The sequence below is a fragment of the Actinia tenebrosa genome, unplaced genomic scaffold, assembly GCF_029948245.1.
Source record: "Actinia tenebrosa isolate PJP-AT-01 unplaced genomic scaffold, QUT_ActTen_1.0 PGA_scaffold2__45_contigs__length_23673736, whole genome shotgun sequence".
NCBI classification, from domain to species: domain Eukaryota; kingdom Metazoa; phylum Cnidaria; class Anthozoa; order Actiniaria; family Actiniidae; genus Actinia; species Actinia tenebrosa.
Window position 1 is genome coordinate 10,902,733 of NW_028292579.1, and position 18,772 is coordinate 10,921,504.

At 35.1% G+C, this 18,772-nt stretch overlaps 1 protein-coding gene across 4 annotated transcripts; it reads left to right on the forward strand.

Annotated features, from left to right (window-relative positions):
• Positions 1–914: 914 nt before the first annotated feature.
• Positions 915–18,289, forward strand: LOC116300595 (uncharacterized). Of its 4 annotated transcripts, none has more exons than XM_031709487.2 (10): positions 915–1,106; positions 6,651–7,018; positions 11,262–11,362; positions 12,344–12,884; positions 13,333–13,394; positions 13,529–13,574; positions 13,852–13,910; positions 14,564–14,660; positions 15,410–15,693; positions 16,314–18,289. In XM_031709487.2, exons 2-10 carry the CDS (start codon positions 6,655–6,657, stop codon positions 16,590–16,592), a joined length of 1,833 nt encoding a protein of 610 aa, XP_031565347.1. In that variant the 5' UTR covers positions 915–1,106; positions 6,651–6,654; the 3' UTR covers positions 16,593–18,289. The 4 variants fall into 4 exon arrangements, with proteins under 4 accessions (XP_031565347.1, XP_031565348.1, XP_031565349.1 ...); XM_031709488.2 differs by having other exon boundaries at positions 916–1,106; positions 6,669–7,018; XM_031709489.2 differs by lacking the exon at positions 915–1,106 and adding an exon at positions 5,171–5,358 and having other exon boundaries at positions 6,669–7,018.
• The last annotated feature ends 483 nt before the right edge of the window (positions 18,290–18,772 follow it).

The following is an 18,772-nucleotide window of genomic DNA, read 5'->3' on the forward strand; positions in this document are numbered from 1 at the left end:
TTTTTTCTCGTGCTCTGTTTCTTAGCTCATTTTTTCAGATAAACAAGCACAACCGACAATCTTACTCATCAAACAGCAAAGGCCTTTGGAAAGAACTCTATAGATATCGATGAATACTAGTCAAAATTAATCTGGTAAAATAGGACCACTTTCTTTTTTTTCTTTTTCTTTTTCTTTTTCTTTTTTTTTTTCTTCTCTCATAAAATGGTTGGAATATAACCTATATTTACTACTTTTTAGTTTTTAGAGTGCATACATATATATCCGTCAAAAAACTTTGTAAGAAATTGCACAAATTTGCACAAATTAGTAAGTTCATTAGACATCGCTAGACAGTAGACTTTGCACTAATATATAATCCTTTACAATTTCGTTAGTTAACTTTTCAAGAATACTTGGAATTTATGCTCTAAAAGGTTGTTTTGCTAACTTTTCGTTGTGGATGTAAATTCAAAGCTGGTATTTTTTACCGTGACGTAAGAACTTTTCAGTTCTTTAAAGCAATAATACCCAAATAAATACATTGTTGATTTAGGAATTTCAGAAGCTGTAAGCTTATAGTCGCTATATCGCTGTTTTCATTGTATTTGGTTTACGGTAGATTCGTTTTTTTCACACACACATCTTCCTTTAACCGAAAAATGTATGGAGAAGCAATTTAAAGATATATGAGACTTGAAACTGCCTAAATGAATATTAAAATCGCTTGAAATGAAGATTAACAATGTTGAACAAACCCCTAAGTAAAGCATTGTTCAACGATTTTCAAATCTCTTTTAATTCCTAAAACGACATATTTTCTTCCATCTGCTTTGCATTTGTTTTGAACTTTGAAACATTAGAAGCCAGCAAAATTCCTTTGCATTGAGCTATGAATTGTTTATGCAAAGCATTCAGCCGTACAGCGTGCAAGCCAATAGAAAAACAGCGCATCGTCCAGTAATATCTCAGCATTTAGTTGTACCTCTTCATTCCAACCAAAGGCAGTGTGTCGAACGGTTGTTTTCCCCAAAAAAATTTCTTCACTCTGCGTTCTTGTTGGTGAAGGACAACTGAAAAGCCCCAGCTTAAAACTTCAGTTTTTACAATAATTTTTCAAACGAAAGGTAAGTTAAAACCTAGTTATGTATCGCAAGTGATTTACGACGGAAACCAGAATTGCTTTGTACTCCAGAAATTACGAATAAGATTCGTAACCGCTGTCAAACGTTTTGCTTTCGAATTGTCATTTGGTGGATTATGTTCCCCAAAATTAGGTTTTAAATCGACATTTACCAAGTTTATTGCCATTATTAAACGCCATAAACACAGTTTACTTAAAAAGAATGGAATATTTTCTACCCTAAATGCCCAAAATTGCCCAATGACGAGGGGTGCGGTTGTTGAGTTTCGTTCAACTTGTTGACGATCAAAGCCGCGCGCTGTAAAGCCACTGCCAAAAAGTCACTCCTTGTCTTTTTCTCCGAAGGAAGTGTCGCCTTGCGGTATTATATTTGACAACTGTTTGGGAATTCAAAACTTTTTGGGGACTAGCAATGTTTCAGCTCGGTAAAACAACATCTACGCAATGTTTTCGTCTGTTGATTTGGGGAATATATCGATGAAGACTGACCACCCCGTCAGGAATCGTGCGAGGACTGTGATGAAAATGATTAAGATAATCCTATTTTCAATAATGAAAAACCAGATTTTGTTTTTGTTGTTTTAAAAAGATTTTAAAAAACAATCTTTTAAAGTAACAGCTAGATGTAAAATCGGTATTTTATCGGTCATAGATCGACTGTATTATCATTTGATCCACCGCGAATTACCGTGTCAGCTTCCTGCCTTGCGCCACGTTAAATCATAGCGCATGAAGAAGGCGAAGCTAGCTAGTTACTTGAGTTTTCTTTATCCACTTAAAAACCGCGCAAGAATTTTTTGTCGAATTACTCTGCTCTTCCAAAAAGGTATATCTGCTTTGGATTGCTATATGATTGTGCAATAAATTCAACGTTCGAATCTGACAGGTATTTGTCGAGGATTTCCGTGTCCCATGGTGGATTTGAAAAGATTAAAATTAACACTTCCTGTTGCACTTGAGATTTTCCTTTATACACGGTCATGATAAAAAGGGACGGTCTTAAAACTACAAGTAATAGTTTCTGTAGCTAAATTGCTCGTCTACGCCCTCATGGGTGAGTGTGAAAACTTCCTTTAGCGATCGTGAGCTGCAGCTTATCCCTCGCTTGATCGATTCATTGATTTTTGATTTTTGATTTATTTTTTTTCATTTCTTTTCTTATTTTCTCGATTTATTGGTCAAAGATGAGCATTATTTATAGGTTCTTAATAAATTCGGTTATGATAAACACATTCAAGGATTAGATTTGATTTGGCCTTAAATGGAAGTATGGGTGTTTTCCGGTGTTTTTCTTAAGTTTGCTTGTTATTTTTGTTTCAGTCTAATCGCGCAATAACTGAGATTCAGATTTCTTTCTGAAGCACATCAAAATCAATCCAATAACTTGTTTTCATTCAGTACGAATCTTTTATCCTTAGACAACTGTTTTTGCATATAATGAGTTAGAAAGCAAAGAAGACACTTAGAAAAGACATCACACACGTGAAAGCAAATGAAAATTTCACTTTCTATAAAGAATGAAAAACTCGTGGATGGCATACCGCAACGAACGAAACTGTTGAACAATGATTGTCCTTCACAATCTCAAATAAATTAACCGTACAAATTTTTAACTAAAGCCTTTCCTCAAGTCTTTGATGATTGTATCAGTTATATTTTTTGATATCATAAACTTCTGCTCAGTTTAGTAATTTGAGATACCTTGGAATCTTGGAACTATACTTTCTCGAAAACACCTGTGTCAACAAATATGATCTTTGCTTTATCTTCAAATCATCAAAGCAATTTGGCTAGCCTTCTATGTAAAGATATATATAATATAATATATTGTCAAAGGACAAAGACTAAGACAGTTATGAAGACATCATATTCATATAATGAGTTTTTGAGTATCATAGTAAAAATTTTGCTTTAAATCATGAACCGGAACCGATCAAACGCCAAGGGAACTAACTAGCACTTCACAAAACAGAACGAATATTTTTCGGATATTTTTCGAATATATCCGATAAAGTTTTGACGTGAATTATGGCGAATAGAGCAAAGAAATGTTATCTGAGTCTTTGGCGCTGAAGTTTCGAAGCAGCACGTATACAACACAAAGTATCCGATAAAGTTTTGACGTGAATTATGGCGAATAGAGCAAATAAATATTATTTGAGTCTTTGGCGCTGAAGTTTCGAAGCAGCACGTATACAACACAAAGCTAGCAACCTGCTTTTCAACCTTTACGACAAAAGACTAAGAAATGCATGTGTATACCCTAACTATACTAACAATATCATCAAACAACACCAGGTTCTTTATTTTCTGTTATATGTTCACTAAAATGCGAGGTATTTACATTTGATATAAATGAAAATTGTTGCCGAAATAAAACAAGAAAATAACAAAACAAAACAATAAAGAAAAAATATCTAAAAGAAAAGGAAAAGGAAAAGGAAGACTAAAGTTACTGAAGGGGAGTCTTCAAACAGTCGGAGTGCACGTATTTAAGCAAAACAACGTTTTAGTTCGAACTCCACTTGTTTTCTTACCAATATCAATAATGTTCCTGGAATACAAGTGAAAAAATGCTGTTCTGCCTTGCCAGTTCATTTTTGTTTCAAACATTGCTCTTTATTCCCGTTCAACATTTGATAATAGACTTGATAAATATGGTTTTCAGTTACAGACAGTCACCACGCGCGTAAAACACTTTGCCTTTTCCGTCTGGGGTCATAGTACTAGACAAATTATGTATGGAGAAATTTCACGTTATCCAATCCGGCAAAACCCCTAAAAAATATCATGGACATGGCACAGCTCAGTGATTACGTACGCGCTTAAAAAAATCAAAGCTTCATTAAAGGCGATGCAAAGTTTACCATCACATGCCATTTATTTGGCGTGGACTTTGATGAGTAAACTACATACACTTCTAAACTAAAGGCTTGAAATATAGTTCCTTTAGTTTAAGAAAGCCTGACTGCAACAAGTGCTAAAATAAATAAGAAAATCCAAGTCAATTAATATTTCTTATACGAAGATTAAACACGACCCTAAGCCAAGAAAGGAGTGCTTGCTGACCGGACACTGATTTGAATGCCATACAAAGAAAAAGGGTCATCCCTGTATTTACGAGATATCTTGGTTTAAAATAATGTCTCTGTTTTACTTAGTTGCCAAAAAGTTTTTATTATTACTTGTATTCTAGCTTTCCTTTTGCGGTTATTGTCATTAAGACAGATCGTCTTAATAATTACGAGTTTCTTTGCATCGCTCCATTGATCCTATCTTATTTGCAGCTCAAAAAATGACTTCCGCTCACGTGACAAGCACTAACATCGTCACGTGCGTCATTCATTATCTATTTTTAGCACATGGTACTCTAACATGTCAACTGAGTATTTTAACACTCGTTTACAAGCAATCAGTTATTTTTAGAACTTAGGAGTTTGTCGGCGATTTTTTAAGGTGGTTATGAACTGATTAGGTTATTTTTTACCAAAATTCAGTTGCTTATGCCATTTTCTTCTTCTTCTTCTTCTTCTTCTTCTTCTTCTTCTTCTTCTTCTTCTTCTTCTTCTTCTTCGTTACTTTAAAAAAATGAGAAAATATTAATATAAAGATTCTCCGGTATTTCAGATTCAGGTTCATTTTTCCATCAAACAATGCATTTGCAAAGATAGCAAGAGCATTAAAAAAAGGGGGGGGGAACTTGCTTTAGGACATTTTTGATATCGAAAGTAAAACCTTAAAATAGAAAAAGAAAGAACAAGCGTAAGGGTAAATAATAGAACGAAAGCAAAACCTTTACCATATGGCAAACTGTGAGAAAACAACCCATCTCTAAGTTCAAACTAAATTAGACTACAACAATTGAAAACAGTCGACTGTCAGGATTTTTTTCTTGCTATTTAAAAAATTGTCAAGATTTGTCTGGAGCACTTATGAAAAATGATTGTCAGCGTAGTTTCGCACCAAGATATGAATGAAGTGATTTTGTCACAATTGACGAAAGACTTCAATTTACAATAATGAAAAATATCACGAAGAGTCGTGTTTTGCTTTCGCTTAATCATTCAGTTATCAGGATCGATTCCAAACTGTTGGAAAGTATGGTTGCACGAGGGACCTATGGTAAAGGTGTACACTGTAAAATAGACTACAACAAGGGAATACCCAGGACTGTTTTTAGTGCTAGAAAACGTATGAAACAGCACACACTAACTAGTTCACAAGTCATCAAAAGAGTTGAGTCAACATGTTTAACGTAACGTGTAATTTTAGGGTTAAAATGGTCATAGCCTTAATGCTGTAAAAATTGTTTATGTCCACTTTGAATGAGAAAGAGAATCCAAACCTTTTTATAAATTTTAGAATAACTTCTTTCTTTCTTTCTTTCTTTTTTTTTTTTATTCCTCTCTGAAGGATTTCCTCCGTGTGGATATATTTGTTTCTCTGTTTCAAATGATTACAATCGATTTGTATTTATATTTAGTTTTATAGGGGAAAATGACCCGCTGGCCCAAATTGGGTTATTTCTCTTATCAGATCACTTCAAAGTTCAAATTCGATACTGTTGATGCCGCCTCGTGCTCCGAATTCGAAAACAAAAGTTTATATGACATTCCCGAGCGACCAGCGATTGAAAGTTTCGTTCTTTTTTTCTTTTCTTTACTTTTCTTATTCATTCATTCTTTTATTTATTCTTTTTTTTTTTTTTTTTTTTTTACCTTCTTGTATCAAACTCATAATGAACATTCATTAACAAAAATAATTCATTGCATATTCATTTTTCGGATTCATAATTTATTCAACGCTGTCGGAGAGAACGACGAACGTTAGCGTTAATGAGACTACGAAACAAATGTTCATACTTCGTGTCCTCATAATGTCAATCTACTTTTTGCATATGAATAAGCATATTCAAACATTTTCTCGATTTTGCGTCCAACAACCTTTTTTGCAGAAAATATTAAATGAAATGATAAATAAAATGAAATGAAATAAAATAAACGACTGAAGACAATTAGCTAAATAAACAAAGGGGAAAATATGAATAAAAACATCTAACAATAAAACGTAAAAAAATAAAATTTCTGTGATAAATATGACATGAAGGTTTTAGAGGAGACACCGTGGTTCATTGGGCTCCGTGTATAAATCCCATAACTGTCGCTATGAATGAAGGAAGAACACAACCCTAAGGTATAATATTATACAAGTAGAAGGGGAAGTCATTGCTAAAGGTCCAAAACGTCAACCAATGAGAATCAAGTCGTGAGGGGAAAGCCCTTCTCTGTAAAAAAAAATGAACAGACTATGAATGAATTTAGTCCAGTCGAATTGATTCAAAGAACTTTAATTCAAAGAAATTCCCTAAAACGAAGTCTGAAGTCGAGGTAATAAGATTAAGTATTTTTTTCTTCAAAATATAGTGTAAGAAATATAAATTTTGAAAAGGATTCCATGAGTGATTTTTGGAATAGTATTTCTAGTAAATGTTCGATGCAAATATGCACAATCTAAGTGATTATATCAGTATTATGTCTTATTCCAGCAACGACAAAATGTCGAGTGATCGACAGAGACTTCGACCATGGCTCGAGGCGAGAGTGGACAGCGGAGACGTTCCTGGACTGTGCTGGCTCGACAAGGAAAGGACTAAATTCCGAGTCACATGGAAGCACGCCGGAAAACCTGACTTCGACTTGGATAAAGATGCGGTTCTGTTCCGTATGTGGGCAGAACACACTGGAAAATACAAGCGTGGTGAACAACCTGATCCGTCGACCTGGAAGACTAGATTCAGATGTGCGCTTCATAAAATGCCAGACATTGAAGAGATCCGTGTGCCTCACAGTCTTGATGAAAAAGAACCCTACAGAGTATTTCGATTGAAACCGAAAGGTAATTATAATGATAATAAATGAATGATCTGATTTTATTTCTTTTTAACACAGTTTTACTGGCGTCTATAGTTTGTGTGTTGATTCTATGTATTTATTTGTTTTTCTTTTATTAATTATTATGTTTTCATTATTTTCCCCCAATTTTTTGTCACTTTGTATCCATAGTAGTAATTCCGATCTTTGTAATATTTTATGTATCGTTTAGCTTGCTGCTTAAAGTAGTCGCCAGCTGTATCGGTTTTACAGTTTTGCATGCATATCCTTGTTTGTTTTGTTTTTTTTTTTTTTCTTTTTGACGTATAGATTCTTCTATCGGTTCCTCACAATTGATTGAGAATTAAAAGAGGAGAGAAGAAATGGAAAATAGGAAGGAAGGAAGGAAGGAAGGAAGAAAGGAAGGAAAATCCAGTAGCAAACCTGAAAAAGATAGTATTAATTGAATGGAAGTGATTGTTGTTATGTATCTGTTGTGCCTCGTGAATCAGTTTCATGTATTTTTGAATATTCAAATGTGGTCTTAAGTTTCCAATGAATAACCATCATCTATCGTGAAATGAGCTTAATTCAGAAGACAAATTCTTTAAAACCTTCCTGTTCTGTGAATTTGTGCAAACACTACGGGGAAATCTTACCATGTACTTTCTATAAAAAGAACATTACTGTTATTCGTCTCGGTCATATGTCTGCTTAAACGTATTCATGCATCAAATGACCGGAAGGCAAACAAAGGCACAGTAATAAACCAGAAGTGTTTATTAGGGCACCCTAGGAATACAACCAAACTGGTCTATCTAATCTGAATTTTAAAATATCAATAGATAATCTTAATATATATCTTTCAGTTCTGAGGTTTTTCTCTATATATGCTCGAATTTTCCCTTTGGACGTTCATTGATATTCGCTTGTCTGGAAGTTAAGTTTGCGTCATTGTCCACAAGAGACCGGGGAATCCCTTGATATGAGTAATCGATGTATGATAAGTATCCAGTATTATATCAATCCTCATTTTCTTGGTAAAATGGCATCTTATTCAAATTATAGTCAACTTACTCTGATTTTCTATGGATCACAGGATGCATTTAGGAAAACCAAAGCGGCGTTCAAAAGAAACGTGGAAGTGATATAACGGTCGATCGCCATAAATAAATTGTTCTTGATGATGAGCAAATAAATAAACCGTTCTTGATTTACGAGGGCAGCATTGTTTAATCAATAAGTTGTGGCCCTCGTTCCCTAATCGAATTCATTTTTACAGAAAGAGAGAGCATGAGAGAACGTGAAAATCCAGATAAGAGCTCTCTTGAGCATAGGAGAAATCTACTCACAGAAGACCAGTTGGTGCGAGCGAGCGAACGATCGCAGAGGTGACGAACGGAAGTTCATTGTTTGGAGAATTATCTTTGTTTTAAAAATTACTAAAAGCTCTACAAGGAATTGCATAGTTCAAACTACTTTTAGGATCGTTTTCCATTAGCGGATGCATGCATTGTTTCGACTTTTCTCTAATCCGTGTAGCTTAGAGTTTTAGGGAACATCCGGAAGAGGATGGAGAGCGCACCGCCTGTCGTGCGTCGGGGACCCGCTACATCGTTGCTGAAACGAAGATATCGACCAACCATTGTGTATTTTTCTCGTTTCTACCTTTGTTTGCGTAAAGTACTGGTTGGAGAAACATCTAGTAGGCTAGAGTGCATACCATATTTCCGTGCAAAACTTTGTAATAAGGTGCACAAATTTCCACAAAATTAGTAAGTTCATTAGACCTCAGTAGACCGTACGCCTACAAAACTTTGCACTAATTTGTGTATTTTTTTTAATTAACATTTTCACTGATATATTGATGCATTAATAGAGATTAGTCGATCTTAATTCCAATGTTTTATTTTTGCAAATTTTTCCTCTTTTTTATTTTATTTTTTTCATGAGTAAAGCCGAGTAAAATCCCTCTAAACAAGTAAAATATTTTATAATATAGTTATGATAGTAAGCGCGCTAATTGGTCGAAAACTGTGCTTTATTAGTGAAAGGAGCACAATGCTGACGCCATGCGCGCGCGCGAAGTTCTGCTAGATCCTGCGACCGTCGACCGTCTTCCTTTTTGCGTAAATAAATTCAATACCGAAATATAATTAGTAGCTATATAATAAAACGAATAAAAAAGCTTTTTCCGAGCTCGGTTCAATAATGAAGCGCTTAGGAAGCGCCATAAGCACTGAACGGAGCACGGAAAACGCTATTTTATAAACTTAACATATAGCTATTTTATTTGTTTGCAGTTTTATCATTTATTATTACTGTGTACAAAGTCACACACGCTCAATAACATGCATGTTGTGTGGTTCAATAGTCAACATCGTGGACCAACATGCCAAGGCCAAGGTCTTGTACATTGGCCACGCTTCTCAGTCCAATCATTGTTCTGTGCCCGTTGAGAGAAAAACAAAAGCATGTTATTATTAGAAATGCCAAATGATTTTGTTATGCAAATATTTATCTGTTCTGTCCTTTAGAAATATTTTTTGAAGAATAACCTTTTGAGATATCTTTTGAAAAATGATTTTTTTTCTAAAAATTAACTTGGAAAAATTGTGCCGATTTTCATCGGACACCAAACCACAGGTACAACAGTTAGAATTTTTGATTTTTTGTTCTACTACTTTGTATTTATTTTATACCCAGCCAGTTCCTTTATACAAGATTTAGCCATTTTGTCACCAGATCATGGGCCCTGCATGGAACATTGTTTAAGAAAGATGTACAAAATGGAAGCTGGAAGATATGTTTTGAAAAATGAACTTGGTCAAATTAAATTGTTGTATGTCAATCTTGTTTCAGGCTTTTTATAAAAGCTAAACCACATGCACAACAGCTACGATATATATATATATAAATATTTGTGTTCTACTACACATTGTATTTTTAATTTTGAATACCCAGCCAGTGTCCTTATACAATATTTGGCCATTTTGTCAATAGATGCTGGTCCATGGAATATTTCTAAGAAAATGAGGAATATTTCTAATTACAAATTCTCGAAACAATAAGAGTGTGTATAGTTTAAGTATTTCCGGACAAGGTCAAGTTTGAAAGAAAGGTTTCACGAGGGATGTCCACGGCGCAATTATGTTGTAAAACTTGTATATATTTTATACAAGTTTTATAAGTTTTGCAAGTTTTGGTGAAATGTTCTTAACAAAAACTTATGGCTGAAATTTATATTAGCTAGACTTTAAGCTTTCTATCTCTGCACCGTTGTAAGTTTCGCTTCAGCAAAGGTTTTAAAATATTGTTTTTAACGCTTTATAACTTGACTATTTCACGAAGATTTGATCTCTTTGACATGTACAACAAGACTCAATAACACTTGTAGTCAGTGTGGGGCCATTAAACAAAATAATTAATCTTTAATCTTTTGTACATTAATTATAAGGTGTCTTGAACACGTGTTCTACTTGATGAGAATTGAGCAGTGAATAGAATGGACTTGACAGTTATCAAGGTCACTCGAAAAAGACGGATAGATCTCTCAATCTTATTGAAATATGAGAGTGTGTATTTCAAAACAGTTTACCAAGGAAATAGGGAAAGAAAGGAGAGCAAAGGAGGGCAAAGGTAGATACATCATCTAGTTTTACAGGACAAGCTAATTTAGTGGAATAAAATACGCTAAATTTTCAAAGTATGTTGTTGAGGATTTCATAGGTTGAAGTAAATAGCTTTCAAACTGCTGCATGTGCACTTTTCAGTGGCAATCAGGGCATCAGTGCTGGTACCACCAATTGATTATGTATGGGATATTAAAAGATCCCAAGATGTTTACATTGGCAAAGAATGCCAATATGATATTCAAACAGTATGTGCGACAACTGACTGCTAAAATCTCGTTAGTACTACCATTCATTAGTTTGGCTCCAACAGATAGATGCATACAAAGAGAGTAAATAAAAGAGAAAAAAGAAAGAAGTAGTATAGCAAATTAGAATTTATTTATTTTCATTCAAATTGTATTGTTGTCGTTAACTTAAGTTTTTGGGGATTCTTGCTGTTTTTTTAGTTATTATATTATAAATCATATATGCTAAAAAAGAGCGATCTGCGCTTCAAAATTGAAGTTTATGCAGTTTAATTTTAGTCAAATCTCTTTTCGTGACATATTTGATTAAATCTTTATGATGTGGCGATGTAAACTTTGAAAAGTGCCAGGCATAATAACATTAATTCATCTGTAATTTTCGCTTCAGTTCCCTGCTCACCCAAATCAAAACTAAGAACATCATCTTCTCTGTCAGTCAACACGCCGTCTCCCTCGCCTCCTAATGATTATGACACTGGATTCTTATACGTGAGTAAAAAATTGACTTTTTTGTGTTTATATTTACTAGTTTGGGGTTTGCGGAATGACTCAGTGACAGTCTATCTTGTGCTAATTTACAGGGGGTCATTCGTCTATACGTATATCAGTAGTACGTTTGTTCTTGCAGTCGTTGCATGTTGTTTATCCTTATTGTTATGCAGCTGCTCTAGTTGTAATTATGTTAGTCTTTGATATTGTAAATTTTGGTGATGTTATTTCTGTTGTGGGTGTTGCTGTTGTTGCATGCGTGTTTCTTTGGTTGTTGTCGTTGCTGTTTTAGTTATTGTGATTACATTTAGCCTAAGAATCCTGAAGCCAGACGTCACCTCTATACATCTCCTTTGTAAGGTATCACTAGTTTCTCATACTCTTCACAAGTCTAGTCCCGCAAGAGGTTAAACTCATCATCAGAATAAATCCAGCGAAAGAGTCCAACGTACAACCTGGTCATGTTACCGAACTTTCTTACACCGAACTGAGTCGACTCCTACGTGTACGCCTTTTAACGCAGACATTCTGGTATTAACATCTAGACACGGTGTTCTTCTGCCAAGTCACCCACGGTTTGCTGAACGACAACGTGAGGCCCAAAAGTAGCAGCCTATGAAAAGAAAAACCCGAATTAATTTCCACTCTGAAGATACAGTCCACACAGAACTCGATCCTTCCAAAACAGTTATCAAACCCCCACTGCAAGAACTTGGAACACTTTACCCGCCGAAATAATAAACGAACAATCACACAGTCTTATTTCAAAACCTCTCTGTTCTCCTACTACAAGACTTCACTTCACGGATTCGCTGTAAGACCCACGCACGTGAAAATCTGTTTGTGACGAGTGTCACACTGCAAGATCCCTAAAAGAAACTTTGAAATGTTGCTTTTAATGTAAAAGCTTTACGTGCTAGCCGTGAATGCAATGCATTTTTTAACTTTTAATTATATTGTTCTATGCATTTTATCTGACAGCCTGGTACATTCCAAGCTCACAATGGATACTACGGCACCATGTCCTACAACCCAACAGATATCTGCGCATTCCCCTCTCCCATCAGCAGCCACGCATCAAGCCCACCACATTCCGCTGACCTGAATGGTAGTACCTCTGGAGGCATGTATGGTAGTGCTGAGGATGACATTGACAACATCACACCTACCTTACCCCCCATAGGACTTTTTGGATCCAATGGACACTTGGAAAGTAGTATGGATACCCTAAGCATGAAGCCCCAGCAAGTACCATATGGAATAAGCGATGACTACTTCATGAAGGCAAACTTTACTAACAGTTTCAATAACAACAGTGTCCATACATTTTGTTACCCGATGTCCAGTGGTGAAAGCCAGTGTGAGCCAACTTTTACCGAATTACAAAACGTGAGAAGCGATTCGATGATTGGCTACGGAGGGGGAGGTAGTGGGACTGGAATGTACGAGGCGACGCCTTTTAGTGGAATGACGAACAACATGGGGAATAGTGGTCAAAGCTCCCTCTTTACAGCACAAAATGGTAATTAATGATCATAAGTCTTAATTAAAGCTTACGCTATAGGTGCACGGAAATATGACTGACAACTAATGTCAATCAGTTATACAGCGTGCGAAGTACCTCAAGCCAATCAAAAAGATACGGTATCATCATGGTCACTATTTGTCACAACCGCGTATCCAATATATACCGTCTCAACTAATATTCATACAAAAAATGCTGTAGATAGCTCAACGTACACCAACATCATATCCAATCATTCACTTTTTTGGTTATCGTCATCAATAGTACCCCTACTAAGGTGGACATGGAAAACTCCTATGAAGGGCAATCAATTTCTTCAAATTCTCTGCTCAATTTTAACCTTTGCTATTTTTTCATCTATTTTTTTTTTCTCATATTCTCTTATTTGCTGACATGATGTTACTGATTGCAATATTGATCGTGTGTTTCGTTTGCCGACCTACAGGTAGTAATAGCCAACTGCCTGGTCTGCTAAAGATGCTTCATGCAGGATTTCCAATGGAAATGGTAAGAGATTCACAATGATATATCCTTATAGCTGAGTCTTATGCACCGAATGGAAATATGACGATCAATTTAAATAGCTGTGTTTTTCAAACATGTGTACTTATGTCAAAATCTCAGCGTCTCCTTTCTTTCAGGTGCACGAAATGAACCAAATGCCACAACTTAGTAATGGTTTCTCTGGTAAGTTTTCTTATCATTTTATCTGACAGACTATGAATATTAGAGCTCTGTTAGTGCTTATGCTTCTTTTAAACATCTGGACTATTTTTTGGCTTCCGTCAGTCATATAAGTTAATAACTCTGAAGACAAATGTAAATTTGATGGACGAAGCCAAACACGATAAAACATGCCACGTTGGCAATTGTCTTGGACGCATAAGCATTTAAGGTGGTCTAACAAATATTTGTCCAAACCTCTTGCTTTGTATAAACTACAGCTACAATTCTTGTGTCTTAGGAAGCAACATGGTTGATATTTCCACCACTAGTACTTACTCAACAACGAAAATGAATGAGGTATGAAAAGCTGTAGCAGTATTTCATAATATAAAGTGATTGTAGTTTCGAAGGCCTTTTATTGACTACACAGCAAATCAAAAATCAAAAAAAAATCAAAAAAAAAAAAAGCATCAACAGACACTGGAAGTTACTGATAAAATGTTGTAATAATTTTCTCACTCTTAGACATCCTCTTTTTATTAGAACACTGAGAAACTTTTCTTTCTTTTTTTTTTTTTTTTTTCTTTGTCTTTGTTTTATTAAATTTGTGAGCATTTTCGGTTCGATTCTCGTTTTCAGTCTATCTCAATTATTTTATTCTTCTTGGTGTTTGGATAAATATATTGAATAAGGCACTCTTTTCTTGTTCATTTTGCACTGAAAGATCCATTTAATAAAACAAGCAAACCAATTATAAGCACGAAAATGTATAATAAAAGCACACACTTTGTGCCATTGTTCAATGCCCCGCTGACATTTCTTTTTGACGCACGTAATCATCCTTCTTTTCCACGTCCTTGTCTCATCTAATGCTATCTGTCTTCAAGATGCAAAATATTTAATGAAAGCACGTACACACAATTTACTGTGTTTGATGCTCTGAAATTTAATTAGATAAGCAACCCTTCTTTCCCACGTCCCTGTCTCATCTAATGATATCTATCTTCAAGATGCAGCCAGTTTCAAGTTACTCGTCTGCAAACGGAGTGACACTTTATGAATTGGAAAAGTTGGCAATTTCTACTAAACATTTCAAAGATAAGACAGGTACGATAATCGATGTTAAGTTAGACAAAGTAGAGACCCCTTGCACAAAATCCCAACCTGGGGGTCAAAAAAGGTAAAATATTAACATCATAAAATATTTCAATCCTCAAGAGAAGGAAATTCTTTTGTTTTGACCCCCAATTGGGAATTAGTGTAAGGGGTTTATTTAGTACCTTTCATGTGATGCATGTGGTCATGCACGCTATAATGGGTGACGGGCAGTGCACAAGGCAAGTCTAGTGTTTGATTTTTTGGTTTTTGTTTCCTAATTGCTGAAATTAAATATTTTTCTTGGAGAGTACGAAATGATTATTCGACAACCTATGATGATTTTTGCAAAAATGATTTTTGCAAACAGAAAAATTCCACTATTATATCATAATTGCAGGCTTGATAGGCGGCCGGCGCGCGTTTTTTTTTTTTTTTTTTTTTTTTTTTTTTTTTTTTTTTTTTTTTTTTTTTTTTTTTTTTTTTTCCAAATCTTTGTTTGTTTGTTTTTTTAAAGCTAGTAGCATGGGAGAGAAAACCTCATTAAAAAAACTCATTTCAAGTGTGGCAAACCTGTGACCCAACTTGTAGGACTAACAAAACTCACGAGTAGTGGAAGATGACGCATTACAGCGTACGGCAATCATGCCACCCACATTTAGCCCTAGTACTGAAATATTGTACAGTTATATCTAAAAAAAATGCATTAAAATAAGAATATTAAGTCCTGAAATTCAGGTATTTTGCTCTTCTCGTCTCAGAATGCCTCATGTCCGTTCGTGTGTTTTACGAAGAAACCGAAATGGTTGCCTTTGACTTGAAGAAAGATGAAAGTATCCTACGACTGTTCTATGGAAAACAGGTCAAACAGGAAAGCAATACCGGTTTAGGTTACTACAGCCAGTGCAATGCCAAACAAGTGCAGCTGCCAGACTTGTCGTGTTCTGCTGATGTCAAACGTGAGCTGGCAGACTTTAACAGAGGTCTTGTGGTCGAGATGAGCAGTGATGGGAATATTTGGGCAACAAGGTTGTGCTTATCAAAGGTAAATAATGCTTTTTTGATAAAGACGATACGTTTTTAATTTATCTCCATACGTGTGCTAGCCAACACATTTTCGTTACAAATCCGTACACAATTTTCGATATTTGCGTTATTTCTCCTGCTTATTTGGTCGATAGTTGTGACCTTATACTGCGCCTTCTTACTAATATCGAGGATAGTCTTCATATTCTGGTGTTTATTTTGATGCGAATGCTTGTTTTAAGGAGTGTATGGTCATGTCACCTGTGAGAGAGACGTGCAAGTCGTCCATTTGTAGAAAAAATCCTTTATTTTTTACTGAAGCATTCAAATGATAAAAAAAGAATTAAATAAATAATAAACTAAGAAAAAGAGGTACAAGAAACAATAAGCTCTGAAATATGCAGCAGGTGACCTGCAAAATTTGCAACTTGCATCAAAACCTACAACCTTAGCTAATAATAATAATAATAATAATAATAATAATAATAATAATATTTAATGAGGATACTCCACTCATAAAAATAATTTTTTTAAAAATAGCTGTATATCGATCCACTAGCTTCTTTGCTTATTTCTCATAAACTTCAATACACACTGTTGTATTGCTTGATACATGTTGATCTTTACTATTCATCTTAGGTCTTTTATGCCTGCCAATCAAAACCAGCCACCAAACTTTTACAGGAAGTCAAGACCAAAGTGTTTGACTTCACCGACGAGTTTCAGCGCAAAATCCGTGAGGGTAAAACTGAAAACTGTGTCACTTCACCCTATGACGTCACATTCATTCTTGGCCAACAACCCAGCAATGCGTCTGTCTCTATCGTCATTACTCATGTGCAAGCTAAGAGATGCATTCTGGGAAAGAAAATATGTCATGGACAGAGCGTTTCTGAGCCAATCATCAGTGATCGATAATAGTTTGGCCAAATCACTTAAGCAGTTAATGACTAGGTTTTTATACTTGACAGTGGTGCAATATGGTCAAAGAAAAAAACACTGTAGAGGGTGGGGTGGGAAAGGGTGCTGTCGGGGGTGGGTCCTAGTGTAACACGGGTGTCGGGGGCCCCTCCATCCTACCTCTCTTAGATCCGCATGGAATAAAGACCCTGTACGTGCTCCGTTTCGGACAAAGGAAGGGAGGGGAGGGAACGAAAGTAGTAAATTTATCCACCCACAATAAGGACATTCCGGCTATCCATCCAAATAAGTAAACAATATTTGTAGTTATTTTTGTAGATATAAAAACAATTATTTTAACAATTCCATAAGGAATTTTGAAGCACTGATTTTTTTTTTTAATATTTCCTAATTTTTTTCTAAAATCCAAGTCATTCAATATAGTGACTTTTATTGCTTATTGAAAATAAGAGTTTAGCTTTTGTAGCAAAAGAATTATGTATAGTTTTAGGTTCGTAGAAGACTATGTTTAATATTCTACGTTGCATTGGTTTCCATGGTGATAAAGGTAAGGGCCTTCAAGGGAAACGTTAAAGAACTGTGGCTGCTAATCACAGTTTCATACTCGGATGGAATTTCTGCTCGATCAAATTCGGACTTTCATTTGCACCTAAGATCATCTTTAACATTCGTGAACCAAAATTAAATCAAATTCAGAGAAGAATACAGTACGACTTGCCACTGTACTTACTGTACGTGCTAAATACGTTCTACAATGTACAACCGCTGACCAGTTATCACAGGGAACCCAACCTTGACACAGGGAATCCGCCAGTGACAACAAAACCAGTCATCAATGTGCATCATGTATTCATTAACTTTTCTTGACTTCTTTTATCCTCTCTCTTTACTTAATATTTCTCCCTCTTTCTTTCTTTGTATTTTTCATTCTTTCGATGTTCTCTCTGTGTTTCAAGAATTAAATTATTCTTTGTTATTTTGATTTTCAGTCTCTCTTGTTCTCTCTTTTTTTTTTTTTTTTTTTTTTTTTTCTTTTTTTTTTTTTGTCTTTCTTCTTCCTTTCATTACTTTTTTTGCAAAATAAAAACGAATATTTAGGGGAATACAGTTAGTTAGAAACAAAGAGTATTCACTAAGTAGTTAAAAACGCGGTCGCTATATGCCGAATCAAAACATTGCGCCGAATTTGAATAATTATTGTTCTGTACTGACTAGCCTCGCGTGTTCACGTGGAAACCCAAAAGCGTTCTCACATCTAAGAGAGGCTAGTCAGTCCAGAACAAAAGTTAATCAAATTGATCACCATATTTTGATTCGGTGTATGCCGTGAGAAAAAATCAAATGTTTCCCTTTGTTTAAGTCATCCAATCATGACACATCATGCATATAATGACATGACATCATGACATGACTAAAGTGCGGCTATGCATGTGCCGTACGTAATAATAGATGCAGTATCCGCGTCTCCCAACATGATGATCAATACGAAGTTGAAAGAATATGAGAAATTGGAAGTACAAGGGCATTAGAAACCAACAGTTAATTAGCTTTGATAAATAATTAAATAAATTACTCTTTACTTATTCATACGATTTTTAGAGCCCCAGCTAGAAGCTGGGTTAAATCCATTCACTTTTTTTAAAAATAAATAAACTTTATACAATAATTAATAAAAATTTGTTTGAGTTTTTTGACGTTTCATGGCATTTTGCGTATCGTTTTTGTCTTTAATCTAACACTTTGTTGTTTTGGTTGGGACAAATACTAGTCGTCTGATTTGGATAAAATTCAAACAGAACAAGGAAAAAATGGTACCCACCACCCGCGCTGGAAGAGTAATTATGGACTTTGTATACAAGTATCATCTATAAAACTAGAGGAAAATTCAGCTTATTAAAGTTGATGTTTTGGTTCACAGTCGAGATAGCTGATATGCCAAATTCTGCACTTGTTAACTTTCGCCACTAAGAATGCGTGCTGTGGGTCCAGTCATTTATGGTCAACTCAAAAAATTTCAATTTGTATTGGAGTCTTGTCTTTTGTTATGTCTGCTTTTACGTTATTATAATTCAAAGTACAAAAACCATATAAGCTTGATCATCTTTTGGAAAGTTGAATTAGCAAAGTTACTAGAAGAGGCCATGGAAAGTGACGTCTCTTCACTTTCTATATTGTTG

Coding starts and splice junctions, on each gene's coding strand:
- LOC116300595 (XM_031709486.2), top strand. CDS start 6,431: ATGAATGAATTTAGTCCAGTCGAATTGATTCAAAGAACTTTAATTCAA. Junction 11,363..12,343: donor ATGACACTGGATTCTTATAC/GTGAGTAAAAAA, acceptor TTTATCTGACAG/CCTGGTACATTCCAAGCTCA. Junction 13,575..13,851: donor ACTTAGTAATGGTTTCTCTG/GTAAGTTTTCTT, acceptor CTTGTGTCTTAG/GAAGCAACATGGTTGATATT.